Source organism: Heterodontus francisci, chromosome 13, assembly GCF_036365525.1.
Source record: "Heterodontus francisci isolate sHetFra1 chromosome 13, sHetFra1.hap1, whole genome shotgun sequence".
NCBI lineage: Eukaryota > Metazoa > Chordata > Chondrichthyes > Heterodontiformes > Heterodontidae > Heterodontus > Heterodontus francisci.
Window position 1 is genome coordinate 65,766,837 of NC_090383.1, and position 27,515 is coordinate 65,794,351.

The window sequence follows — 27,515 nt, forward strand, 5'->3', positions numbered from 1 at the left end:
CAAAGAGAGAGAGAGAGAGAGAATCAAAAATTCTAACGGATTCTTGACCTTTATTTCAAGGGGTTTGGAATAAACAGGTGAGGAAATGATGTTTGAATTGTACAGTTCTATTGAACCATGGTCAGACCCCATCTGAAGTTCTGCATTCAATTCTGGGCAGTAAACTTCAGGAAAGATATACTGTCCTTGGAGGGGGTATGGCGCAGATTCCCCCACAAAGATATCATAGCTTAAAGGATAAAATTAAGAGAGCAGGTTGCATAAACTTCATTGTATTCCATTCATTTTATAAGATTGAGGGATGATCTAATTAATAAAAGGATTTCAATAGGGTAGATAGAGAGAAACTATTTCCTCTAGTGGGGGAATCCAGAACAATGAGACATAATCTTAAAATTTGAGCTAGGCCATTCAAGAGTGAAATGAGTAAGTACTTTTTCATAGAAAGGGTAGTAGAAATGTGGAACTGTGTCCCTCAAAAGGCTGCGGATGATAGGTCAATTTAAATGATCAAGATTGAAATCAATTGAACTATAGTGATATTGAGGGACTTTAATTATCCAAATTAAAAAGGATCGGCACAACATCGTGGGCCGAAGGGCCTGTTCTGTGCTGTATTTTTCTATGTTCTATGTTCTAAATATCGACTGGGATAATGTTAGAGTAAAGGGAAAGGAGGGGTGGAGTTTTGGAAATATGTTCAGGATAACTTCCTTGTCCCATATGTTCTCGGTTCAACTAGAAAGGAGGCATTGCTGGATCTGGTGCTGGGGAATGTGTGGACATGTGTCTGTAGGAAAACACTTGGATAAAAGAGGTCATTGTATCATAAGGTTTAGATTAATAATGGAGAAGAACAAGGAACAATCTAAAGCAGAACTTCTAAACTGGAAGAGGGCTAACTTCAATGGGATGAGATAGGATCTAGCCAGGGTAAAATGGAACCAAAGTTTGACAGGAAAAACTGTAATGGAACAATGAGTGATCTTTTAGGAAGAGATGTTTCACGTACAGGCTAGGTACACTCCAGCAAGAGGGAAAAGCAAGGGAACCAAAGCCAGGGCACCTTGGATGACGAGGGAGATAGAGGATATGATGAAACAAAAAAGAGGGTACATGATGCATGTCAGGTGATTCTTCAAGCCAGGACCAGGCCAAGTACAATAAGTTGAGAGAGGAAATGAAGAGGAAAATAAGACTGGTAAAGAGAGAATATGAGAATAGAAGTTAACATAAAAGGTAACCCAAAAATCTTCAACCAGCATGTAAATAGTAAGAGTGTAGTAAGAGGCGGGTGGAGCCTATTAGGGACAAAGAAGGTGATATATGCTTAGAGACGCAGGGCAAGGCTAGAATATGTAATAAGTACTTTGTATTGGTGTTTACTAAGGAAGAGAATACTGACAAAATACCTTAGAAAGACAGCTTAACATCTGTCATAGGGAAAATGTTAGAAGCTATTATTAAAGACGTTATTGCAGGGCACATCAAAAAAATTCAAGGTAATCAGTCAGAGTCAACATGGTTTTGTGAATGGGAAATCATGTTTAATCAATTTATTGGAGTTCTTTGAAGAAGTAACGTGCTGTGGCAACAGGGGAACCAGTGGATGTACTGCACATAGATTTCCAGAAGGCATTTGATAAGGTGCCACATCAAAGGTTACTACACAAAATAAGAGCTCATGGTGTAGGGAGTAACATATTGGCGTGGATAGAAGATTGGCGAGCTACCAGGAAACAGAGAGTAGGCACAAATGGGTCATTTTCTGGTTGGCAAGATGTAATGAGTGGTGTGCCACAGGGATCAGTGCTGGGGCCTCAACTTTTTACAATTTATTTACATGACTTGGATGAAGGGACCGAAGGTATAGTTGCTAAATTTATGAACATACGAATTAGGAGGAGTAGGCCACTCGGCCCCTTGAGCCTGCTCCGCCATTCAATGAGATCATGGCTGATTTGATTGTAACATCAACTCCACATTTCCTCCTACCCCAATAACCTTTCACCCCCTTGCTTATCAAGAATCTATCTACTTCTGCCTTAAAAATATTCAAAATCTCTGCTTCCACCGTCTTTTGAGGAAGAGAGTTCCAATGACTCACGACCCTCTGAGAGAAAAAAATTCTCCTCATCTCTGTCTTAAATGGGCAGCCCCTTATTTTTAAACAGAGATCCCTGATAGGCAGGATGCACTGGAAAGGCTGGCTGTGCTTAAAGCGGATAAGTTGTATGGTCCGAATGGCTTGCATCCCAGATTTCTATGGGAACTGGGGGTGGACATACTGGAAGGGCTTGCCATAATCCTCCAATCTTCTCTAGATACCGGGGAGGTGCCAGAGGATTGGAAAGTGGCAAATGTGACGCCCTTGTTTGAGAAAGGGTGCAAGGACATTCCCAGTAACTTCAGGCTGTTCAGTTTAACATCAGTGGTGGCTAAGGTTTTATAAACAATAATCAAGGTAAAGATTAACTGGCACTTGGAGATATTTGAGCTAATTAAGGAGAACCAGCACGGATTTGTAAAAGGCAGATTATTTTTGACTAACCTAATTGAATTTTCTGGTGAAATAACAGACAAGATTGATGAAGGGAACACAGTGGATATTGTCTATGTGGATTTTAGGTAAGCGTTTGTCAAAAGTACCACATGAAAGGCTGGTTAACAAAATTGAGACTCATAGAATAGGAGGTCAGCATCAGCTTAGATAAAAAATTGGCTGAAGGACAGAAAACAGCGAGTTGCAGTAAATGGTTATTTTTCAGACTGGAGGATGGTAGGCAGTGGTATTTCCCAAGGGTCAGTACTAGGACCACTTCTTTTTTTGATATATATAAATGACTTGGATATTGGAATGTAGAGAAGAATTTCAAATTTTGCCAATAATACTAAACTTGGAGGTGTGGCAAACAGTGAGGATGATACCAATTGGCTGCAACAGGACATAGATAGGCTAGCAGAATGGGCAGACAAGTGGCAGATGGAATTCAATACAGAGAAGTGTGAGGGGATGCATTTTGGCAGAAGGAATAGGGCGAGGCAATATATACGTCAAGGCGCAATTCTAAAATGTGGGCAGGGACAGAAGACAGGGACAGAAGGACCTGAGGGTTCATGTGCATAGATCTTTGTAAGTGGTAGGATATATTGAGAGAGTAGTTAGCAAAGCATATGGGATCTAGGCTTCATAAATAGAGGTACAAAAGCAGGGAAGTTATGCTGAACCTTTATAAAGCTCTGGCTAGGACACAACTAGAGTTTTGCATTCTCTTCTGATCACCACACTTTAGGAAGGATTTTAGGGTCCTTGCGAGGGTGCAGAGCAGATTTACCAGAATGGTTCCAGAGATGAGGGAAATTAGCCACAAGATCAGGCTGGAGAAGCTGTGGTTGTTCTGCTAGGAGCAAATGAGGTTGAGAGGAGATTTGATAGAGGTGGAAAAGATTATGACAGGTTTAGATAAGGTACTCAAAAGAATGCTGTTCCCATTAGTTGATAGTACAAGGACTAGGGGAACAGATTTTGGGCAAGAGATACAGGTGGGGATGTAAGGAAGTACTTTTGTGCGCAGTAAGTGGTAATGACCTGGAACTCGCTGCCTACGAGGGTGGTGGAAGTGGAGATGATCATTGATTTCAAAAGGAAATTGGATAGGCACTTGACAGAAGTAAACTTGTAGGGTTACAGGGATACAGGGATAAAGCGGAGGAATGGGACTGACTGGATTGCTCTACAGAGAGTCGGCATGGATTTGATTGGCCGAATGGCCTCCTTCCTTGACGTAATGACTGAATGACAATTGAGTTTTGTTCGGTAAGAATATCAAGGATTGTGGAATACAGGATGGTAAATAAACTTGAAGCACAGATCAGCATGATCTAATTGAATGACCTGTTCCTTTGTTTTTGCTGACCATCTGTTTCCTGAGATCATAATGATTTATAGTGAATAAAATCTACATCCATATTTGCATATTATAAATTGTCATGATTACTTCAGTCATTGTAGTACTACATATTAGCACATACGTGAAAAAGGTTTCAATTAGAACAATTTGAATTTTCCCCTTTATTTTTGACATCCTATTAGATAGTGAAGCTTATGTGGCTGCAGAACAACATGGCCCTGAAATGCTTGGAGCACTGTTCCATCACTGGAAAAGCAATAGAGGGGGACCTCTGGCCACTAGTTTGGTCTGGTGCTGACCCTGCCCTCAATTCCAGGGACAGGGTCATTTACATAAAGGAGTTGTGCATCTATTCCATTTGTGGTGTTCCTTAGACATGGACTCTCCCAGTGGCCAAAAACTTTGCAGCATAATCAAGAGTGGGGGAGGGGCTATTGGGCAGAAGATTTCAATATTTTGTTTTGAATTACACATCTGCTACAGGCTTACTTTACCCTGACTGCAAGAAGGCAGAACTGGTGGGATTTCTGACAAAAACAACAACTTGTAATTATATAGCACCCTTAGCAGAGTAAAATGTCCCAAGGTGCTTCACAGAAGCGTTATCATACAAAATTTGATACCGAACCACATGAGATATTAGGACAGATAAACAAAAGCTTTATCAAAGAGGCAGGTTTTAAGGAGTGCCTTAATGGAGGAAAGAGAGGTGGAGAGGTTTATGGGGGGGGAATTCCAGAGTTCAGGGACTTGGCAGCTGAAGGCATGGCTGCCAATGGTGGAGCAATTAATATTGACATTGCTCAATAAGCCAGAATTGGAGGAATGGATATATCATGGAGGGTTGTAGGGCTGGGGAAGCTTACAGTGATATGGGAGGGGTGAGGCCATGGAGGGATTTAAAAACAAGGATGACAATTTTAAAATCAAGGCTATACTTTACTGGGACCTCGTGTAGGTCAGCAAGCACAGGGTAATGGGTGAATGGGACTCGGTGCGAGTAAGGACATGTGCAGCAGAGTTTTGGATGACGTCAATTTTATAAAGGGTAGAACATGGGAGCCGCCAGGAGTACATTGGACTAGTCAAGTCTAGAGGGAACAAAGGCATGGATGAAGGTTTCAGCAGCAGAACAGCTGAGCCATGGGTGGAATCGGACAGTGTTATAGAGGTGGAAATAGGCATTTTTAATGATGGTGTGGATATATGGTTGGCATCCCAGCTTGGGGTCAAATATGGCACTAAGGTTGCGAGTAGTCTGGTTCAGCCTCACACTCTTGCCAGGGAAAGGCATGGAGTCGGTGACTAGGGAACGGAGCTTGTGGCAAGGCCTGAAGACAATAGCTTTGATTTTTCCAATGTTTCGTTGGAGGACATTTCTGCTCATTTAGTATTGGATGTTGGACAAGCAGTCTGACAACTTATATACAGTGAGGGGACGAGGGAGGTGATGGTGCGATAGAGCTGGGTGTTGTCAGTGTACATGTGGAAACTGACAGTGTGTTCTCAGATGATGTCACTAAGGGGCAGCATGTAGATATGAAATCGGAGGGAACGAAGGATAGAACCCTGGAGGACACCAGACTGGGGATGTCATTCCACCAGTGTTTTGGTGATGTCACAATGCAAGGGATCTGACATAAGAGGCAATCCCATCCCAGTCAGAACTTTAAGACTTTAAAAAAGGGACATTGGTCAGACAGAACCAGGTTCCTCCCCCTCCAGCCCAATTTGCACAGTTGATTGGTCCCCCAAGACCTAGGAATTTCAGGGCCCACATTTAAGTTGCCCATAACAGAAAATGTTTAAACTTCATATGCAATATATTTAAAGTAATAAAGATAATAAACAGGAGCAGGAGTAGGCTATACTGTTCCTCGAGCCTACTCCACCATTCAATATGATTGAAGATCAGCCATTCAGTAAGATCGACAATCAGCCATGATCTTACTGAATGGTGGAACAGGTTTGAGGGGCTGTTTGGCCTACTCATGCTCCTATTTCTTATGTTTCTTCCTATATATATATAATATAATATATATATGAAACTTAATCATTTTCTGCTATGGGGAGAGTAAATATAGGCCCTGAAATTCGTCGACCTGGGAGGGCAATCAGTGGTGAAAGTTGGACTAGTGGAGGCGGAACCTGGTTCTGCCAGCTCTCTGAACCTTTTACTAATATTTTAAAATTCCAACTGGTGCCCGGGTGCTTCTTATGCCAAACCCCTTGCATCGTGCCATCAGCAAATAAATATATATATTGTATATATAAAATCAAGAAAGATTGAAAATAAGTTAATTTAGTTAAGCTAATGCTAAGGTATACCTTTCGAACCAGGTGATAGGGCTGCTCTCTTGATAGCATATGTCTTTAGACATCTCTCAAATATATCATCCCAGAGTTCAACAATACCATCTTTGCCACCTGTTACAAATCCCTTAAAAAAAATGTAATTATAGTGATTAGGAGCAGTACAAAATATATTTTCAGTTTGTATGAAATATTTCAAATGATCCATTAGAAAAAATCTGTAATGTTAACCCTTTTTACTTCTTAGCAATTAATAAATTGAGTAAACAAAGAGGATAGCAGGTTTCTAGCAATTAGTATACCAATTTATATCAAATAATTCCAGTCAATAAATATTTGATTTAAAGAACTGCACAGAGTGAATAGCTAATGTCCAATTTAGATACAATAAGGATGCAAAATTTGGCACCACAGTGCCTGTATATTCAGCACTATCGGTTCTGTTTTACATTCAAAATGGCATACGGTCACAGGCGCATACTTCTGGTGTGGGCTGTGCCAGACGCCATTTTGGGTAGGTTGGTAGCGTCGCTGTTAGCGTGCGGCAGAAGTATGTATAGTAGGCAGAAAGAGATGTCAGTCAGCACGTAGTGCTGATTTGACACTAGCAGTGCCACTTTCAACCTCAACACTCCAGCTAACGCCCTCTCTTAACCTCACACAGCAGAACATGTGTTCAGCAGCAGGAGGACACCTCCCCTTTCCACATCAGCACTATTTAAAGAGATCATCAAGCACTATCAGGTCAGTTGCTGATTGATTTCTACTGGATGCTGCTCCGTTAGTAGAAGTGTGTGGTGGTTTGTACAGTCATTTAAAGTTGGTGAAGTCTGGAAGGAGTAGTGTGGCACATGGTGAAAGCCTTGGTTCTGTTCGGACCAGCTACTCCACATAATGTGCGCTGTAGTTTCCATCATGTTTGTCCCGCAGCATGACAGGGAGAATGGGCAGAGGCGACACAGAGAAGGACAAGCTGCTCAATGAGGGAGGAGGAGGTGGAGGAGAAGGGCTCTCAGCAGGGGGCCATAGCCACCCTGGGTATTCAGGGAGCAATTCTCCTACTTCAACCTCAGCGCATTAGTCTCTAAAATAAAAGCAAAATACTGCAGATGCTGGAAATCTGAAATAAAAACAGAAAGTGCTGGAAATACTCAGCAGGTCTGGCAGCATCTGTGAAGAGAGAAGCAGAGTTAACGTTTCAGATCAGTGACCTTTCATCAGAACTGGCAAAGGTTAGAAATGTAATAGGTTTTAAGCAAATAAAGAGGGGTGCGGGAAAAGAGAACAAAGGGGAAGGTGAGTGTTAGGACAGAGGGCCGGCAAGATAACTGACAAGGAGGTCATGGGGCAAAGACAAAGAGAGTGCTAATGGTGTGGTGAAAGACAAAGCATTAGTGCAGAGGGAGTGTTAATGACAGAATAATGAGCAGCCTAGCCAAAAGCACAAACATGAAAAAAGCCAGTAGACAATGTGGTCTCCTCTACACTGGGGAAACCAAATGCAGATTGGGTGACTGCTTTGCGGAACACCTCCGCTCAGTCTGAAAACGTGACCCCGAGCTTCCGGTCACTTGCCATTTCAACACCTCCCCCTGCTCTCATGCCCACAGCTCTGTCCTGGGCCTGCTGCAGTGTTCCAGTGAACATCAAGGCAAGCTCGAGGAACAGCACCTTATTTCCCGATTGGGCACGCTACAGCCTACTGGACTGAACATTGAGTTCAATAACTTAAGAGCATGACTGGCCCTTTATTATTTTTACTTAATTTTATTTTGTTCCCTTTTTTTTGTTTTTTACCATGTGCCTTCCTACTGGCTTTTTCATGTTTGTGCTTTTGGCTCGGGCTGCTCATTATTCTGTCATTAACTCTCCCTCTGCACTAATGTTTTGTTTTTCACCACACCATTAGCACACTTTCTTTGCCTTTGCCCCATGACCTCCTTGTCAGTTAATCTCTCCGGCCCTCTGTCCTGTCACACACCTTCCCCTTTGTTCTCTTTTCCCCACCCCTACTTTATTTGCTTAAAGCCTATTACATTTCTAATCTTTGCCAGTTCTGATGAAAGCTCACTGAACTGAAATGTTAACCCTGCTTCTCTCTCCACAGATACTGCCAGACCAGCTGAGTATTTCCAGCACTTTCTGTTTTTATTCTGCATTAGTCTCTGTTGCACTAAGGCGGTACTCACTGAAATCGGCCACCTGTGGCAGGCAGACCTGCTGCCTCAGGATACGGTTAGGATAGCACTGCCAGTGGCTGTGAAGGTGACCGTGGCCATGAACTTCTTTGCTTCAGACTCCTTCCAGGCTGGAGCAAGGAACATCTCCAACATCTTGCAGTTCGCTATCCACTGTTGTATAAGGGAGGTGACTGACGTACTGTATGTGAAGATAGGGGAATACATTGCCTTCTCTCTTTCCAAAGAGAAGGAGGCAGAGGATGCATTTGGCTTCACCAGGATAGTGGACTTCCTCATGCTGCAGGATGCTATTGATTGCACCTACGTTCCTTTTCAGATGCCGCATCTAAATTCAGAGATGTACCGCAACCTCAAAGGGTTCTACTCTCTCAATGTGCAGTTGGTGTGCGACCATGCTCAGTTCAGCATGCAGGTCAATACCTTCTATCCTGGCAGCAGTCTTAATGCCCTTATTTTGCACCAGTCCACTGTACCATCAGCATTTGAGCCACTGGAGAGACTACAGGGCAACAAGGGCTATCCACTGACCAACTGGCTCATGACTCCAGTGCACAACCCATCCACACATGAGCAGCATTCATATAACAAGAGCCATGATGCCACACAAAATGTCATTGAGCAGACCACTGGAAGACTTAAGTAATGCTTGTGCTGCATGGACTGCTCTGGAGGAGCAGTACTCTCCAGTGCGCATCTCACATTTTATTGTGGTCTGCTACATCTGCACAACCTTGCCAGTATGAGGGTACACCTCTTGCCAAGAGGTATACAGCGAGCAGCTGAGGAGGAGGAGGTGGAAGGGAGGAGGCAAAACAGACATCCCCTTTCTGGCCACGCTGTCCATGATTGGCTCATCCAACTGCAGTACCAGTGAATGCAATTCCAATTCCCCATTCACCAACAGACCAACACATTACCTGCCCTCTTTGATGGACCATCATAGCTCCTCTTGGCCACAATGCTGAAAGAAAAGCCACACAAAACAAACATCCCAAACCAAATTTATCAAACAAACCATCTAATATTCCATACAAAAGTCAACAATTCACCCTTGTACCATTCCCTTAGTGCCTGTTTTCTGTGTACATTTGCCTGGCCTAGTGCTCCTACGCAGTGCCATCCCAATGACTGTACCATGGCTGCTGGAAGGTTTCTGACTTTCAGTGGAGAAACCTGCAGATGGCCTTACAAGACAACCTTGCGCAGCTCTGGAACTAGAAGGCCTGGCTTTGGACTGAACCACTTCGGCATGGGTGGCAGCAGTCTGGGCTGGCTGGGCGACAGAGAACAGCAACAGCACCGGGGAGTGACAGTGGTGGGAGGACAAATGCTGTCATCCTGAGAGAGAACAGCAGGTTCTTGCGCAACAGAGGCACTGCCACCCCGGGGGGCAGGGGGGGGGGGGGGGCTGGGGGTTGGCGCCTCATGCAATCCTAGTAACATGTTTTAGGACAGATTGCTGCAAGACCCTTTGGACATTTGTATCTGCAGTCATTATGGCAACAGTCTTAGTTTGTGTGGCAGCCTGCTGTGCTTCCATGATTTCAGGCTGAGCTTCCACTGCAGCACTCTTTGGATGTCTTCTGCTTGTGCTACAATGGAAGCTGAGACATCAACCATCAGACGCTGCATCATGGCTACATCCACAAGTACTAGTGGAGTTGGCCACCATTTTCATGCTGGAAAGGATGGGCTCCACGCTCTGCACAAAGCCATGTGCAAGGTCAGTGCCGGACTCCTCCATGCTCCTTGATAGTGACCGCAGGCTTTCTGATAGGCCTGCCAATGCACCAAGCATTTCATTGTGCATACCCATCAGCCTTTTCCTGTCCGCAGCCCTATCAAAGTCCTCACCTGAGTCCTCTGCAGAAGAACTCATATGTGATCTCGCCCTCCGGTGAGCTGGTACCTATACTACCCTTTCCCCGCCTTGGCTGCAGGATCACTCATGCCAGTGACTCATCACATGCAGATCCTGCTTCAATGCTATCCTCTAAAGTATACTGAGTATCTGAGTTGGTGGCTGTGCATGTGAAATCGAGAGACGGTATTTTATCATCATCAGTCTCCTCTTTTTCTTGTACTTCATGCTCTTGCACCACTGCTTGGTCAGGTTGCAGTTCCTAGGCATCTGAAAGGAAAAAGGCACAAGGGTAGGGTTGTGGCGAGGGGAGGGGGAGGTGAAAGCAAGCTGTCAATGCTTAGATCATCTGCAACTTGTAAATCAGAAGAGATTGTGGGATGAGGGGGAAATGGGATGTGAGAAGGAGGATTATGTATGAGCATACCGTCATCATAGATTTCAGCCCTGCTGCTGACCACAGCCTCAGTCATAGCTGCCCCGATGAAGATGAGCAAGGTCTACTCGACTGGGGTTAGGAAATATAGCCGTGCCTGACCCCTGCCAGTTAGTTGCTGCTGCCTGCAGTTGCCACCTTGTCTTCAAGAATGAACGAAGTGTGTCAGTGAGTGTGGTGAAATGTGTCTGGGTGATGTGCCTGCCATGGATGAATAGCTGGCAGTGTGTGCAAACTGTGAGATGTGGGTGTGAGGCTTGCAGCAGTGCAAAGTGTGTGAGGGTTAGATGAAGCTATGAGATATGAGTCGTGATTGATAGAGATTGTTGGTGGGTGAGTGACGTTGGTGTAATGCATTGAGCAATGTATGAGGCTAGTGGTGCACTTGGTAGGATATGGAATATGAAGATATATACACTGACCTTGACCACTCGTGTGAGGTAATTGATTTCTTTCAGTACTGAGTCCATATCCTTGGGGTTACACTGCTGCATTGACCTGCACGGCTATCTGCTCCCACTGCCTTCTTAGAGTTTGTCTGGAGGATCTCTCTCTCTTCCTGCCCACCTTTTGCAACAAGGCCTCCAGTGCTGTGTCAGAGAACTTTAGATCCTGCTCTCTGCCATGTGTGCCATTCTATGACTTTCTCAGGTCAAACTGACTTCAAGAATATCTTCCAGCTCCTACTCCAGCCAAAATACATCTCCCCTTTGCAGGCTGACTTTAAGCAGCACAAGCTAGCTTGAACTCGTGCTAGCCGTTCAAGATTTGGCGTCCCCTGCTTAGGCTTGTAGTCACTGAGCAGTGTGCTTAACAGTGGCTGCATGCTGCTATCATTTAAATTAGCAGGCAGCACAAAGTTTGTATGCTGCCAGCACCTGAAGCAACGAGCGCTGTTTAATTGCACATTGTGATGCCTGCTCCTGTTTTTGGGCCTTATCGAATTTTACCCTGTAAATGTTTTAACACCCAATACATTTCACAATGCCAAGGCCAGAATCCAGCATATAATATCTTCCGGGAGCCGAGCAGAGTGGAGCGGACCTGCGGGGAGAACCACCGACCGAGGACAGGATAAACACAGACAAAGTCCAGGCGCGCCAGAGGGTTTGGAAAAAACAACAACAGTGACATCACAGGAAAGCTGCAAGGTGATTGGTTGGTGAGTAACTGCTGTTAGGGAATAGCTGTAAATAGTACTATTATTAGTACTATTAGTAACCAAGGTAAGAAAGATCTACAGTTTATTTTCATATCTAGTAAGTAGTGTTTCTTAGGGAGTTCTGTAGTAACGAGGACCAGGGAAGAAGGGCCCTAGAGTAATTGATATTATTTGATATTAAGCATCTTCCAAAAGGTTTAATTTAAAGGGTTAAGTCATGGCAGGGGAGCTCAAAGCTGTGGTGTGCTCCTTGTGCTCTATGTGGGAAGCTGGGAACAATTCCAGTGCCCAGGACCAGCATGTGTGCAGGAAATGTCTCCAGCTGCAGCTCCTGGAAGCCCGGGTTTCAGAGCTGGAGCGGCGGCTGGGGACACTGTGGCGCTTCCGTGAGGCGGAGAGTATCGTAGATAGCACGTATAGAGAAGTGGTCACACCGCAGGCTCAGACTCCACAGGCAGGAAGGGTGACCACCAGGCAGAGCAAGAGGACTAGGCAGGCAGTGCAGGAATCTCCTGTGGTTATTCCCCTGCAAAACATATATACTGCTTTGGATACTGTTGGGGGGAATGGCTTCTCAGGGGAAAGCAGCAACAGCCAATTTGTTGCACCGCAGTTGGCTCTGCTGCACAGGGAAGGAGTAAAAAGTGTGGGAATGCAATACTTATAGGGAATTCAATTGTAAGGGGAATAGATAGGTGTTTCTGTGGCCACAAATGAGACTCCAGGATGGTATGTTGCCTCCCTGGTGCTAGGGTCAAGGATGTCTCAATGCGGTTATAGGACATTCTGAAGGGGGAGGGTGAACAGCTAGTGGTCGTGGTGACATACAAAAGGTAAAAAAAAGGATGAGGTCCTAAAAGCAGAATATAGGGAGTTAGGAAGTAAATTGAAAAGTAGGACATCAAAGGTAGTGATCTCAGGATTACTACCAGTGCCACGTGCTAGTCAGAGTAGAAATAGCAGGATATATCGGATCAATACGTGGCTGAAGAGATGGTGTGAGGGGGAGGGTGTTAGATTCCTGGGATATTGGGACTGGTTCTGGGGGAGGTGGGACCAGTACAAATTGGACGGGTTACACCAGGGCAGGACCGGGACTGATGTCCTGGCGGGGGGGGTGGTATTTGCTAGAGTGGTTGGGGAGGGTTTAAACTAAAATGGCAGAGGGATGGGAACCTTTGCAAGGAGTCAGAGGAGGGGGATCAAAGTCAAGAACAAAAGACAGTAAGGGGAATAAGAAAAGAGATAGTCACAGAAATCAAGGCCAGAATCAAACAGGGCCACAGTGAAAAATAGTGGAAAGGGGACAAGTAATGTTAAAAAGACAAGCCTTAAGGCTTTGTGCCTTAACGCATGGAGCATCTGCAATAAAGTGGATGAATTAATCACGCAAATAGATGTAAACAGATATGATCTCGTCGGGATTACGGACACATGGCTGCAGGATGACCAGGGATGGGAAGTGAACATCCAGCGGTATTCAGTATTTAGGAAGGACAGACAAAAAGCAAAAGGTGGTGCAGTTGCATTGCTGGTTAAAGAGGAAATTAATGCAATAGTGAGGAAGGATATTAGCTCTGACAATGTGGAATCTGTATGGGTACAGCTGAGAAACACTAAGGGCAGAAAATGTTAGTGGGGGTTGTATATAGACCCCCAAAACTGTAGTGGTAATGTTGGGAATGGCATTAAACAGGAAATTAGAGACGCATGCGATAAAGGAACATCTGTAATTACGGGTGAATTTAATCTGCATATAGATTGGGCAAATCAAATTAATCACAATACCGTAGAGGAAGAATTCATGGAGTGTATACGGGATGGTTTTCTGGACCAATACGTTGAGGAACCAAGTAGAGAACAGGCCATTCTATCCTGAATATTGTGTAATGAGAAAGGAATAATTGACATTCTAGTTGTGCGAGACCCCTTGGGGATTGGTGACCATAATATGATAGAATTCTTCATCAAGATGGACAGTGACGTAGTTGATTCTGAGACTAGGGTCCTGAATCTTAATAAAGGAAACTACGAAGGTATGAGGCGCGAGTTGGCTATGATGGATTGGGAAACGTCACTTAAAGGGTTAACGGTGGATAGGCACTGGCAAACATTCAAAGAGCACATGGATGAACTGCAACAATTGTTTATTCCTGTCTGGCGCAAAAGTAAAACGGGCAAGGTAGCCAAACCATGGCTTACAAGGGAAATTAGAGACAGCATTAGATCCAAGGAAGAGGCATATAAATTTGCCAGGAAAAACAACAGACCTGAGGATTCGGAGCAGTTTAGAATTCAGCAAAGGAGTGCCAATGGATTGATTAAGAAGGGGAAAATAGAGTACGAGAGTAAGCTTGCAGGGAACATAAAAACTGATTATAAAAGTTTCTATAGGTATGTGAAGAGAAAAAGATTGGTCAAGACAAATGTAGGTCCCTTACAGTCAGAAACAGGAAAATTGATTACGGGGAATAAAGAAATGGCTGACCAACTAAATGCACACTTTGGTTCTGTCTTCACAAAGGAGGACACAAATATCATACCAGAAATGTTGGGGAACACAGGGTTTAGTGAGAGGGAGGAACTGAAGGAAATCAGTATTAGTAGATGTTGGTGTTGGGGAAATTGATGGGATTGAAGGCTGATAAATCCCCAGTGACTAGTGGGGTACTGCAGGGATCGGTGCTAGGACCCCAGCTATTCACAATATATATTAATGATTTAGATGAGGGAATTAAATGTAATATCTTCAAATTTGCAGATGACACAAAACTGGGTGGGATGGTGAGTTGTGAGGAGGATGCACAGAGGCTTCAGGGTGATTTTGGACAAGTTGAGTGAGTGGGCAAATGCATGGCAGATGCAGTATAATGTGGATAAATGTGAGGTTATCCACTTTGGCAGCAAAAACAGGAAGGCAGATTATTATCTGAACGGCTGCAAACTGAGAGAGGGGACTATGCAACGAGACCCGGGTTTTCTCGTACACCAGTCGCTGAAGGTAAGCATGCAGGTGCAACAGGCAGTAAAAAAGGCAAATGGTATGTTGACCTTCACAGCGACAGGATTTGAGTACAGGAGCAGGGATGTCTTGATGCAATTATACAGGGCCTTGGTGAGGAGATACCTGGAATATTGTGTGCAGTCTAGGTCTCCTTATCTGAGGAAGGATGTTATTCCTATAGAGGGAGTGCAGCGAAGGTTTACCAGACTGATTCGTGGGATGGCAGGACTGATGTATGAGGAAAGATTGAGTCGGTTAGGATTATATTTGCTGCAGTTCAGAAGAGTGAGGGGGGATCTCATAGAAACCTATAAGATTCTAACAGCACTTGACAGGGTAGATGCAGGAATGATGTTCCCGACGGTGGGGGAGTCCAGAACCAGGGGTCATAGTCTAAGATACAGGGTAAACCTTTCAGGACTGAGATGAGGAGAAATTTCTTCACCCAGAGAGTGGTGAACCTGTGGAATTCGCTACCACAGAAAGCAGTTGAGGCCAAAAATTGAATATTTTCAAGAAGGAGTTAGATATAGCTCTTGGGTCTAAAGGGATCGGGATATGGGGGGAAAGCGGGAACAGGTTACTGACTTGGATGATCAGCCATGATCATAATGAATGGCGGCGCAGGCTCGAAGGGCCGAATGGCCTACTCCTGCTCCTATTTTCGATGTAATACTTTAGATACTATATAGAGCCAGGTGCTGAAAATATCAAATTAATGAAATCCCTATTTATCAAAATATTTGTGGAGATTAAATATTTCTCAGATGCAAAATCCCATTACATTTTCTGGAATATAGAATTGATTTACAAAGGTAGTTCAAAATTGAGGTTACTGCTTTATTGACACAATTCTGCCAAACACCAGAGCCCTATCTTCCTGCCTTGTGGCATCAATGGGGAAAAGGTTAAGACATTGGCTTTGGCAAAGGACACATCAGTTACTTGACAAATGCAGTCCTGAACAGCTGATTGGTTAATGTTGCAGATGCCACCTGCTGCAGCTGAGAATGACCCCAAGCCTGAAAAGTTCAGGACCAAAGTGACTTTAAAAACAATAGGCAAAGACCTTGTGCCAGGCTGCAGTTGCTGCTGCAGCAGGTGGCAGCCTCCCTGGTAAAATGGAGTGTCCTCACACACAGTTCTTCAGTGAACTGCAGGTAAGAAGTTTTGGGCCTCCACACTAGTGTGGAATAAGGTCTCCTGCAAGCTGCCCTCTATCTGTTTCTTTTCTCTGCAGCTGCAGCTCTCTGGGCTCTTGCCTCTCTTCTTCCTCCACTTGTGGCCACAATGGCAATGCAAGCACAAACCTATTGGAACCAGTCAGGCATTTGCCAGATGCTCCTGCACAAAAACCCTCTGTCAATTCACCAAATTACTTTCACAAATGAACACAAAAGTCCCTGCAACCAAAATACCCAAAAAGCTGAAAAGCAGTACACTAGCAGTCCAAAGAAAATAACCAGTGATTTCCTCGAAAGCAGTTGATGATCTTTTTAAATATCACTAGAAATAGCACCCTCTAAAATTCACACGCATGATTTTCTGTGACTAACGTGGAATTAGTGAATAGGATTCCAGAGCTGTATGAAAGGGCATTTGCATCCTAAAAAAAAACAGCAAGACCCTAATTGATAAATGGATAAATAAGCACCTGACAATTTCAGATGGGTGTGCTGGACACATAAAAGAAGCCCAAATTTAAAGTGATGATGGGTGAATTCTGTATGTGAAACTGGCATGTGAGATCTTGATGTGACATTCATTGCCTCAGTGCTCATTCCCTGGAGATAAAGCAGGCGATTCTCCCTAACCACTTTCATTTGTTTCCAATCATTTTCTGGAAACTGTTTTTAAACCTGGCTTGTTCAAACGGGAAAGGCTGTCAGAAGCCTTCAGACATTGATTCTGAGACCAGATAGCTTTTGTAGAAAGTTGCAAAAGAAAAAGAACCGCCATGTAGGAAAACATAGTTCAGCAGTTGTCGTGACTATTCCTTATTTTCTATTTCGTCAACTTGAATAACTAATGTGAAATCTATAAAAATCAAAATAGTGCCACTGTTGATTATCTGAACCAAGTACAGAAAAAGCTAGAAACACATGAATCAATCAAACATCTGTGGAGAGAACAGACATTTTTGGCCGGGATCTTCTTTGGTTTAAAAGCAAAATACCGCTGCCTGACTTACTGAGTATCACCAGCTTTTTCTGTTTTTATTACTTCCCACGGTTTGATAGCTTGTTACTCCAAAATCTCTACATTGTTTCAATGCTGTACTTCATTTATTCATTTTCCTAATAAATTTGATTACCAATTTAAGTTTAAATCAGCTAGTTCATGTTGACTAAAGTTTGTTACTTGACAACTTGGGCTGAACTGAATTTCAACAATATCTTTCAGTAAACATCATATCGAATGCAGAGGGCATTTACCAACACCATCCCCAGTTTTCAGTGTGTACTGAATCTTGAACTCAATTAGCTCCAAATATTCAATTTTTGTGTAAAATTTACTGATATGGCTAATTTTAGCATGAAAAAGCAACACCATTGATTGAAGATTAAGGTCTATTCAACAAATAGATGCCAGTTTGTTTACTCAGGTTTTTGACCTAAACTGCACATGGCACACATAGGGATCAATTTTCACTTTTGGCAGTGACAGAAAATTGGTGGTTTTCGATCAGCCACCCATTATACACCCTTTCCAATTCTCCTTTCCATTGACTTCAATTGAAGCTGGTCCACTAGTCCCAGTTTTTCACTCCTGCCAAAAGTGAAATTGACCCTCATAATAGACCAGACATAATACATACTTCAAAATTAGGATTATAAATCATGACACAAAATTCAAAGCACCTTATCTAAGGCATGCATAGCAAAAATAGGCCCATCATGGGCTTTAACTGTCTTGAGCAGAAGATTTTTTTTCCAGATGTAAACATCTCCATTTGCAGCTCCAGAAAACATCATGTCTTCCATCTGGCCATACGACACACACATCATTGTCTCCAGTTTCCCCATGTTACCAAATATTCCTCGCTTAGAGGTAAGGCCACCACCTTAAACATCAGATAACTGTTAGTAATATTCTAATCAATAACTATGGTAAAACAAACTGTTAAAGAGATACCAACTCTAAGTAAAGTCTACTGTAATCTGTTGGACTAGTTCCTGTTGACTTTTTTTGTACCTATTTAAGTTTGCAATGTTCTTAACTTCAGAAATTATGACGTCCATTTTGGTTGAAGGTTAAGATGCATATATATTGGTAAGGTGAAACTGCGAACAGGTTTTTTAGTGCAAGCACTTCATTTCTTAAAATATCCAAATTGTAAATAAAGTGATATTCCAAACCAAAGAAAAGGCTATCAACATAAATCTGGTCGAGAATTATGTGTTTCTGGAGCCATCAATAATGCATGTTGCTTTACCTTTCGAAGGTTAGAATGGATCCAACTCTGCCCCTGCCTCAGCTCATCTACTGTTGAAACCCTCATCCATGCCTTTCTTACCTCTAGACTTGAGACAGTGGCATAGTGGTCACTGGACTAGTAATCTAGAGGCCCAGATTAATGCCCTGGTGTCAGGAAAACACCATATGCCAAATGAGAAATATTAATTCATCGGTTGGAAACTTACATTAGACTTTTATTGAAAAAAAATCCTACAGTAACTTAGAAAAAACTGGCAGCCAAGATGGCCACTGCAATTTGCATTTGAAACACCTTTTCACATTTTAAAGTCCAACTGCAGAGAGAAGTCTGAGAAGCCCTTGGACCCAGAAAAATGGCTTGTTCTAAGTAATTGAATTACCTAGGATTGCTTCATTAGCATAGCAGTCAAGACCATCCTGACATATTGACTTTGAAAGAACAAACCCCTCAGATTGTAAATATTGGCATCCTGGAACCTGTGCAGCCAATTCTGAACCTTATATCTCATTAAAAACAAAGGGGATTGAGAGAACCATGTGACTGTCTGTCCATCTCTGAAAAAACAGAAGTTTTGTTACACTCACAGAAGACAAGCAGTTACTGAGACAGCAGCAGCAGAGAAAGCTACATGCTTCTCCTTCTCTCTCTTTTTCTCTCCCCAGAAAACATCAAGTTTGAAAACCATCTGTGACTGTGGACCCTCCAAGCCTAAAGACTGCTACAGCCAAAGACTAGGGGAAGAAGGCCAGTGACAATTCTGCCTTCAAGAAAACCTTAAGCAAAGCATGTCAACCATAATGTGCACTTTGACCAGCGAGGACTTCAAGAATACAGCTTCAGCTGAGGACTATCGGATCATCCACTTCACAGGCTGTGTAGTTACGTTCCATTTATTCTGGACTTTAATCCAACCACTAAATCTATTTTTCCCTCCGTAATCTATTTGTGTGTGTGTGTTTCTCATGTGAATGTGTGCGCGAATGTGTAGCTTTTTTTTAAGTATTTTTAAATCAGGGTTAGAGTGTTAAGTATAATAAACTTACCTCTTTCTTGTTTAAACTCAAGAAAACCTGTCCGATTGGTTCTTTCACAATCACAGTAAAGGTAAAAAGGTACAACACTCACAGAGGTGGTAAGCACAACCAGTGTTTAAAAGAAATAAGCCCTGTTGTGGTCAAATAAGAGGAAGGGCAAGAGGGGAGCCTGAGACCCCCTCCTCACCTGGCCGTAACACTGGGGACACAGGTTCAAATTCCATCATTGCAGCTGGTGGAATTTAAATTCAATTAATTAATAAATGCAATTAATTAATTAAAAAATCTGGAATTGAAAGCTAGTCTCAGTAATGGTGCCAATAAACTATCATCGATTGTTGTAAAAACCCATCCGGTTCACTAATGTCCTTTTAGGGAAGGAAATCTGCTGTCCTTATCCGGTTTGGCCTATATTTGACTGCAGACCCACAGCAATGAATTGACTCTTAACTGCCCCCCAAAATGGCCTAGCAAGCCACTCAGTTGTCCAGGGAAATTAGGGATGGGCAACAAATGCTGGCCTTTCCAGTGACACCCACATCCCATGAAAGAATAAAAAAAAATTCCAACCCACTCCTGGCTGGTGTCCCACATTCTACCCTCTGTAAACTTGAGATCATCCAAATCTCTGCTCCCTGCTACTTGCTCTGTTAAAATTTCCACCAAAGTGTCTGGTAACTTTGGTGCAGTGGCGCTGTACCATCTCCATTGTCATCTGATACAAAAATACCTTTTCTGGCAGGTGATTTTCATTTTTTGCAGCAAAAAACAATTATCTCTACTTGAGGATTCTACAGAACAAGAAATTCCATTTCACAATTAGCAACCGCCCAAGGGTGCTCTCTAGTTGTGGGGTGGGATTTCCTGTGCTGGGATCTCACTGGAAAATTTATAATGAAGCTGATCCCCAAAGTTCCAGGGAGTCGTCACTTAACAAGTACAGCAGGTATCAAAACATGTTGCACCTGCCTCCCGCCCTAGCCATACCTTGACTGGAAAATTCACCCTAATATCTTTCGAGCAGCTCCACTCAACCTGTCCCAATGGATTTCAAATACTGAGTCTGGACTTGAACTCTGTGTAACCACAATATGGTAATCATTTTTCAAAAAGCTACATCTTTAGTTGGTCAGATTATAAATTAGTAATCAAACCATAATCACTACAAACATTGCCATATATGACGGTGCAAGTAAATAAAGTGATTAATTAGCTACAAACAACAAGTTGTATCTATATAGCAGCTTTAAAGTAATAAAACATCCCATGCCTTGGGAGCATTATAAAGCAAAATTTGACATTGAGACACATAAGGAGAAATTTAGGGCAGATGAACAAAGGCTTGGTCAAAGAGGTAGGTTTTAAGGAGCATCTTATAGGAGAAAAGAAAGGCACAGAGGTGGAGAGGTTTAGGGAGGGAATTCCAGAGCTTTGGGCCTTGGCACAGCAGAGCAATTAAAATTGGGAAAGCTCAAGAGGCCTGAACGAAATGAGCGCAGATATCTCAGAGGGTTGTGGGCCTGGAGGAGATTACAGAGATAGGGGAGAGGTCAGGCCAGGCAGGAATTTGAAAACAAGGATGAGAATTTTAAAGTGAAGGAGTTGCTTAACTGGGAGCCAGTGTAGGTCAGTGAGAACAGCGGTGTTGATTAAATAGAACGGTATGAGTAAGGACATGGGCAGCAGAGTTTTGGATGACCTCAAGTTTATGGAGGGTAGAATGTGGGAGGCCAGCCAGGAGTCTTTTGGAATAGTCAAGCTTAAAGGCAACAAAGGCATGGCTAAGAGTTTTGGCAGCAGATAAGCTGAGGCAGGGCAGAGTCATGCGATGTTATGGAGGTGGAAATAGACGGTCTTAGTGATGGCTCATCTAGGTGTTAAATATGACATCTAGGTGCGAACTGTCTAATGTGGCCTCAGATAGTTGCCATGGAGAGGAATGGAGTTGGTAGCTAAGGAATGGAGTTTGTAGTGGGAACCAAAGACAATGGATTTGGTCTTCTCAATATTTAATTGGAAGAAATTTCTGCTCATCCAGTACAGGATGCCAGCCAAGCAATCTGACAATTTAGTGAAAGTGAAGGAATCGAGAGAGGTGAGGTAGAGATGAGGGCAAGGTAGAGCTGGGTGTCATCAGCATATATGTGAAAACTGATGCTGTATTTTCCGGTGATGTCACCGAGGGGCAGCATATAGATGAGAAATGGGGCGGGGGACCAAGATAAATCCTTGGGGAACACCAGATGTAACTGTGGGAGTGGGAAGAGAAGCCATTGCAGGTGATTCTCTGGCTACAATGAGATAGGTAAGACTGGAACCAGGCGAGAACAGTCCCACCCAGTTGGAAATCAGGGAAGAGGTGTTGGAGGAGGCTGGTGTGGGCAATCGTGTCAAAGGCTGCAGACTGTTCAAGAAGGACATGGAGGATTAGCTTACCTTTGGTATAGTTGCATAGGATGTTATTTGTGACTTTGATAACAGCCATTTCAGTACTTTGACAGAGGCAGAAACCTGGTTGGAGGGGTCCTAGCATGGAATTCTGGAAAAGATGGGCACAAATTTGGAAGGTGACAGCACGTTCAAGGATGTTAGAGAGGAAAAATGTTGGAGATGGGATGGTAGTTTGCAAGGATGATTGGGCCAATGTTTAGTTTTTCGAGTAGAGGGGTGATGATATCAGATTTGAAAGAGAGAAGGACAGTACCTAAAGAGAGAGAACCTTAAACAATATCAGCTAACATGGGGTCCGGGAAGGGAATTTAGGTGGTCAGCAGTTTAGTGGGAATAGGGTCAAGGGAGCAGAAGGTGCTCAGATGAGCTCCAAAAGGGCATTTGGGGAGATCAAAAAGAATCTAGAAAACAATGTGAGTTTAGGGCTAGGGCAGAGGTAAACTTTGGAGTAACTTTAGACTGGTGAGCTAGGGGAAGAGAAGGAAGTGGCAGAGGCAACTGATCAGATGGTCTCAATCATAGTGACAATGAAGTCCATAAGCTCTTTGCACTTATTGTTGGAGTGAGGGTGGAGGAGACAGGGGAGAGGGGTTTAAGAAGATGGTTTTCAGCAGAGATAAGAAGAGGTTATCTTTGCATTCCAGGACGATCCTGGAATAATGAGTAGTTTTAGCAGATGAGAGCTGGATCCAACAGTGCTTTATGTAGTCCAGCCAGATCTGGTGGTCAATGGCTAAACGAGTTGTCTGTCACATCCATTCCAAGTTTGTCCCTTGAAGTTGAGGGAGTGGAGATGAGGGTCATACCAGGGGAACAGCCAGGGTGAGAGTAAGTTACAGCTTTAGTGAGGATTATGGCATCAAAGGGGGACGTGAGGGTGCGGTTGAGCAAATCAGTAGCTGCAGAAACGTTGTGGTCAACAGAGGGCAAAAAGCTGGAGAGTTAAGATTTTGAAAGTGCAGTTATAAATGATTTGGGTGATAGTTTTTTTCCAGAACAGACATAGTAGGAAGTAGGTTTGGGGCATGGAAGGGGAATGTGAGTGGAGAATGATATAAGGAGGTGATCGGAATTGGCCTTTCCTGTGATTGATAAGATAGGAGAAGCGAGACCACATGAGATGACAAGGTCAAGGGGATGGCCATGAATATGGGTTGGGGAATCTACATGGAGTGAGTGATTAAGGGAAAGTAAGAGGGCAGTAAGAGGTAAAAGGAGTGAGAGCACAATGAGTTGAGTTGGCATTTGAAATCACTGAAGATGAACAGTCGCTGGGTACAGAAGCTGAGGGAGGAAAGCAGTGAAGATATCTCAATGAAAAATTTTCATGGTACTTGGGTGGGCAGTAGAGAATGAGGATTTTAAATGAGAGATCAGAGGGGTGGAACAAGGTGAGATGTTCAAAGGAGGAGAAAGTACCTGAGGAGTAGGGGACCAGCCAAGGTGTGATTTGGTGATAAGAGCCACACCGTCACCATGATGGTCAGAGCAGGACAAGGGGTGGAAAGTATAGTTAGGCAGGGAGGCTTCATTTATGGGAAGGTGTCATCACCCCTCAGCCAGGCTTCTGTCAAAGCTATAATATTGATGTAATCATCCACAATAAGTTCATGGATGGCAAAGGTCTTGTTCACAAGTAAACGGACATTCTGGAGGGAGATGCAGGGAGGGGCGGTTACAACTGATCCACTGGGCGAATGCACAGTCAGCAGTGAGTTGGATGGGAAGCAGATTTGCAAGATTAACCCCCAGCAGGAATGTTGGGTGGGAAGTTCAGCGAGAGAGTAGGATGAGGCAGTTGGGGATGCTGCTTGTCATGAGGCAGTGCTAAATACGATGAAGGGTCCTCTGAAAGATGCCAAGAAAGGCAAAGAGGGAAGCTATAGGCTTAACAAAGAGTCAGCCAAGTCTGGAATGGCAGTAAAAGAGAAAACAATATTGTACTCTTTCTGTAAAATGTTAACATAAAACAATTTGTATCAATATCTGACCGTAAATGCCACTACTATTTTACAACTTTAATTATTTTTGCCTCCAAGTGAAACTGATATATTCTATGCAACCACATGGCAAAAATGTCAAATAATATTTTAGTAAGGTACTACAAATTACATAACAAAATTATCCACTACAGCAACATGGGAATGATATTCCAATTTGTGTGCCTTAAGGCACTTTAGACAGGCATACAAAGGATAATGTTAGAATAAAGAAAAAGGAGAGGAAAGAATTTCTGAAATGTATTCAGGAGAACTTCGGTACAACTAGGAAGGAGGCATTGCTGGCTCTGGTGCTGCGGAATGAGGTGGGCCAAGTGGACATGTGTCTGTGGAGGAACACTTGGGTAAGAGTGATCATGGTATTGTAAGGTTTAGATTAGCAATGCAGAAGAGAACAAGCTAAAGTAGAACTTCTAAATTGGAAGAGGGCTAACCTCAATGGGATGAGAGGGGATCTAGCCAGTGTAAAATGGAACCAAAATTTGACAGGAAAAACTGTAATGGAGCAATGGGTGCTTTAAGGAGGAGATATTTCAGGTACAGGATAGAGTACATTCTGACAAGGGTGAAAGGTAAGGAAACCAAAGCCAAGGCTCCTTGGATGATGAGGGAAATAAAGAATATGATGAAATAAATAAAGATGGTGTATTATACATGTCAGGTGAATTCTTCAAGTGAGAACCAGGCCAAATCCAATCAGTTGAGAGAAGTGAAGAGGAAAATATGATTGGCAAAGAGAATATGAGAATAGAATGGCAGTTAACATAAAAGGGAACCCAAAAATCTTCTACCAGCAAGTAAATAGTAAACGGTGGGTGACGCCTATTAGGGACAAATAGGGTGATATATACTTCGAGGTGCAGGGCAACTCTAGAGTACTTAATGAGTGCTTCGTATTGGTAATAACTAAGGAAGAGAATGCTGGCAAAATATCGATAGAAGCGGAAATGGTAGGGGTCATGGATGAGGTGAAAATTGATAGGCAGGATGTACTGGAAAGGCAGGCTATGCTGAAAGTGGATAAGACACCTGTGCTGATGGCTTGTAACCCAGGTTGCTAAAGGAAGTGGGAGTGGAGGCAGCGGAAGGGTTTGCCGTAATCTTTCAATCTTCCCTAGAATGGGGGAGGTGCCAGAGGATTGGAGAATGGCAAATGCGACACCCTTATTCAAGAAAGGGTGTAAGGATATTCCTAGTAACTACAGGCCGGTCAGCTTAACACCTGTGATGGGTAAGGTTTTCGAAACAATAATCATGTAAAAAAATCAACCGGCACTTAGAGAGGCTTGAGTTCATTAGAGAGAGCCAGCATGGATTTGTAAAAGGCAGATGGTGCTTGACAAATCTGATTGATTTTTTTGATGAAATAACAGTGAAGGTTGATGAAGGGAAAGCAAAGGATGTTGCCTATATGGATTTTAAGAAAGCCTTTGACAAAGTACCACAAAAAAGGCTGGTTACCAAAGTTGTGGCTCATGGAATAGGAGTGTCAGTGTCAACTTGGATAAAACATTGGCTGAAGGACAGAAAACACTAAGTCGTGGGAAATGGTTGTTTATCAGACTGGTGGATGGCAGACAGCGGTGTTCCCCAAGATTCTGTGCAAGGACAACTGCTTTTGTTGATATATATAAATGACTTGGCAGTGACTTTATGTGGCCCAGGGCCTTAACTGGCCTCGGGCAGGACTTCCGCCCCTCTGAGGCAGGAAGTCCCGCCTCCAAGAGCTGCCTGCCAATCATTCGGTGGCCACTGCTGGAACTGCACCCAGCCTGAGGAGCTCCTCAGATACTGAAGCAGTCCGTGTAGAAATGCAGCAAGACCTGGACAATATCCAGGCTTGGGCTGATAAGTGGCAAGTAACATTCGCGCCACACAAGTGCTAGGCAATGACCATCTCCAACAAGAGAGAATCTAACCATCTCCCCTTGACATTCAATGGCATTATGATCACTGAATCCCCCGCTATCAACATCCTAGGGGCTACCATTGACCAGAAACTGAACTGGAGTAGCCATATAAATACCGTGGCTACTAAGAGCAGGTCAGAGGCTAGGAATCCTGAGGCGAGTAACTCACCTCCTGACTCCCCAAAGCCTGTCCACCAACTACAAGGCACAAGTCAGGAGTGTGATGGAATACTCTCCACTTACCTGGATGGGTGCAGCTCCAACAACACTCAAGAAGCTCGACTCCATCCAGGACAAAGCAGCCCGCTTGACTGGCACCCCATCTACAAACATTCACTCCCTCCACCACCGACGCACAGTTGCAGCAGTGTGTACCATCTACAAGATGCACTGCAGCAATGCACCAAGGCTCCTTAGACAGCACCTTCCAAATCCGCGACCTCTACCAACTAGAAGGACAAGGGCAGCAAATGCATGGGAACACCACCACCTGCAAATTCCCCTCCAAGTCACACACTATCCTGACCTGGAACTATATCGCCATTCCTTCACTGTCGCTGGGTCAAAATCCTGGAACTCCCTTCCTAAGAGCACTGTGGGTATACCTACCCCAAATGGACTGCAGCGGTTCAAGAAGGCAGCTCACCACCACCTTCTCAAGGGCAATTAGGGATGGGCAATAAATGCTGGCCTAGCCAGTGATGCCCACATCCCTGAATGAATTTTAAAAAAGTATCAGTGGCAGAGAATTGCAGCCACTGAATCAATTGAAGATAGGTGAAAAGGTGGTCCAACTGTTCAGCTTTGCTAGTACAGATAAGAGTATTTGGGAATTCCAATAATTATTCTGCAAGGATCTTTTTAATGCATGTTCTCCTTCAAACCATCTTAATAAATTGGAATGCTGACATATAGTAACAGAACAGGAGAGCAGCACAGATGCTAAGGTAATGTGTTATATTGCACCACCTATCTAATGATAAAAATGACGTTACTGTTGATGCTCCAACAAAAATACAGATAGACTTGGATCATCTGGTTTGAAACAAGCACCACTTGAACATACACCCTCAAAGATATTAAGCACTTGCACCTATAGATGATAATTTGCCACCACAGGAATTAAAGGGTCAAATTTGGCCTGTAAATCTTTGCAGGAAAATTGCAGAGGAGAAGGAAGATCCTAGAACTGAGGCACCAACTGAGTGTGGGGATACAGAGATCAGTGTGATAAGAGGATTTGAAAAGCAGCAGGATATTTATTATTGGTGGTGTTGCTCACATGCACAGTATGATGGATGTGAAAGAGTGAAGGCAAAAAGCTCTGCCTTCAAGATGAAAGCCTCCTGAATCCCATTTGGCAGCCGGCCAGATTGAAAGGTTGACTGGCTGTCGGAAGGTAAAGCCTGCGATGGAACTGCTGGGGAAAGAGGCTTGATAATCAGAGAAGATTGGGGCTTAGTTGGGGTGGGGTATCTGAGCATGACAGTGTTGAGGGAACGAGGGATAGAGAAACCATGCAGTGGGAAGAGAGAATGCAGGAAAAGAGAGATCATGAGGCTGGAGAGATTGCAGTAGAAGGTTTGCTTGAGGGAGTGTGGAAAGCATTTCTGCTCCTACTGGCCCACAGGCCATGCTGGAAAAGTACTTATCTGCTGGATCCTGCCTCCTGCCTCCCTCACACTGCTGGGTTTCCCAAGTTGTGGAAACACAACCGTAGCTGTTAAATTTAATTGGCTTCCAAAATCTGAAGACTGGTGCCTCATTTAAATATTATAATCACTGTCCCACCT

General features: G+C 43.6%; 1 protein-coding gene across 1 annotated transcript in view; it reads right to left on the reverse strand.

The window, feature by feature from the left end:
• Positions 1-27,515, reverse strand: part of LOC137376798 (echinoderm microtubule-associated protein-like 6) — a 741,885-nt gene that overhangs the window by 272,776 nt on the left and 441,594 nt on the right. The window contains exons 19-20 of the mRNA XM_068045814.1: positions 17,750-17,952; positions 6,240-6,351 (exon numbers count right to left, since the gene is read on the reverse strand). Of these exons, the coding sequence (XP_067901915.1) occupies positions 6,240-6,351; positions 17,750-17,952 (315 nt within the window). The remainder of the gene's footprint in view (positions 1-6,239; positions 6,352-17,749; positions 17,953-27,515) is intronic.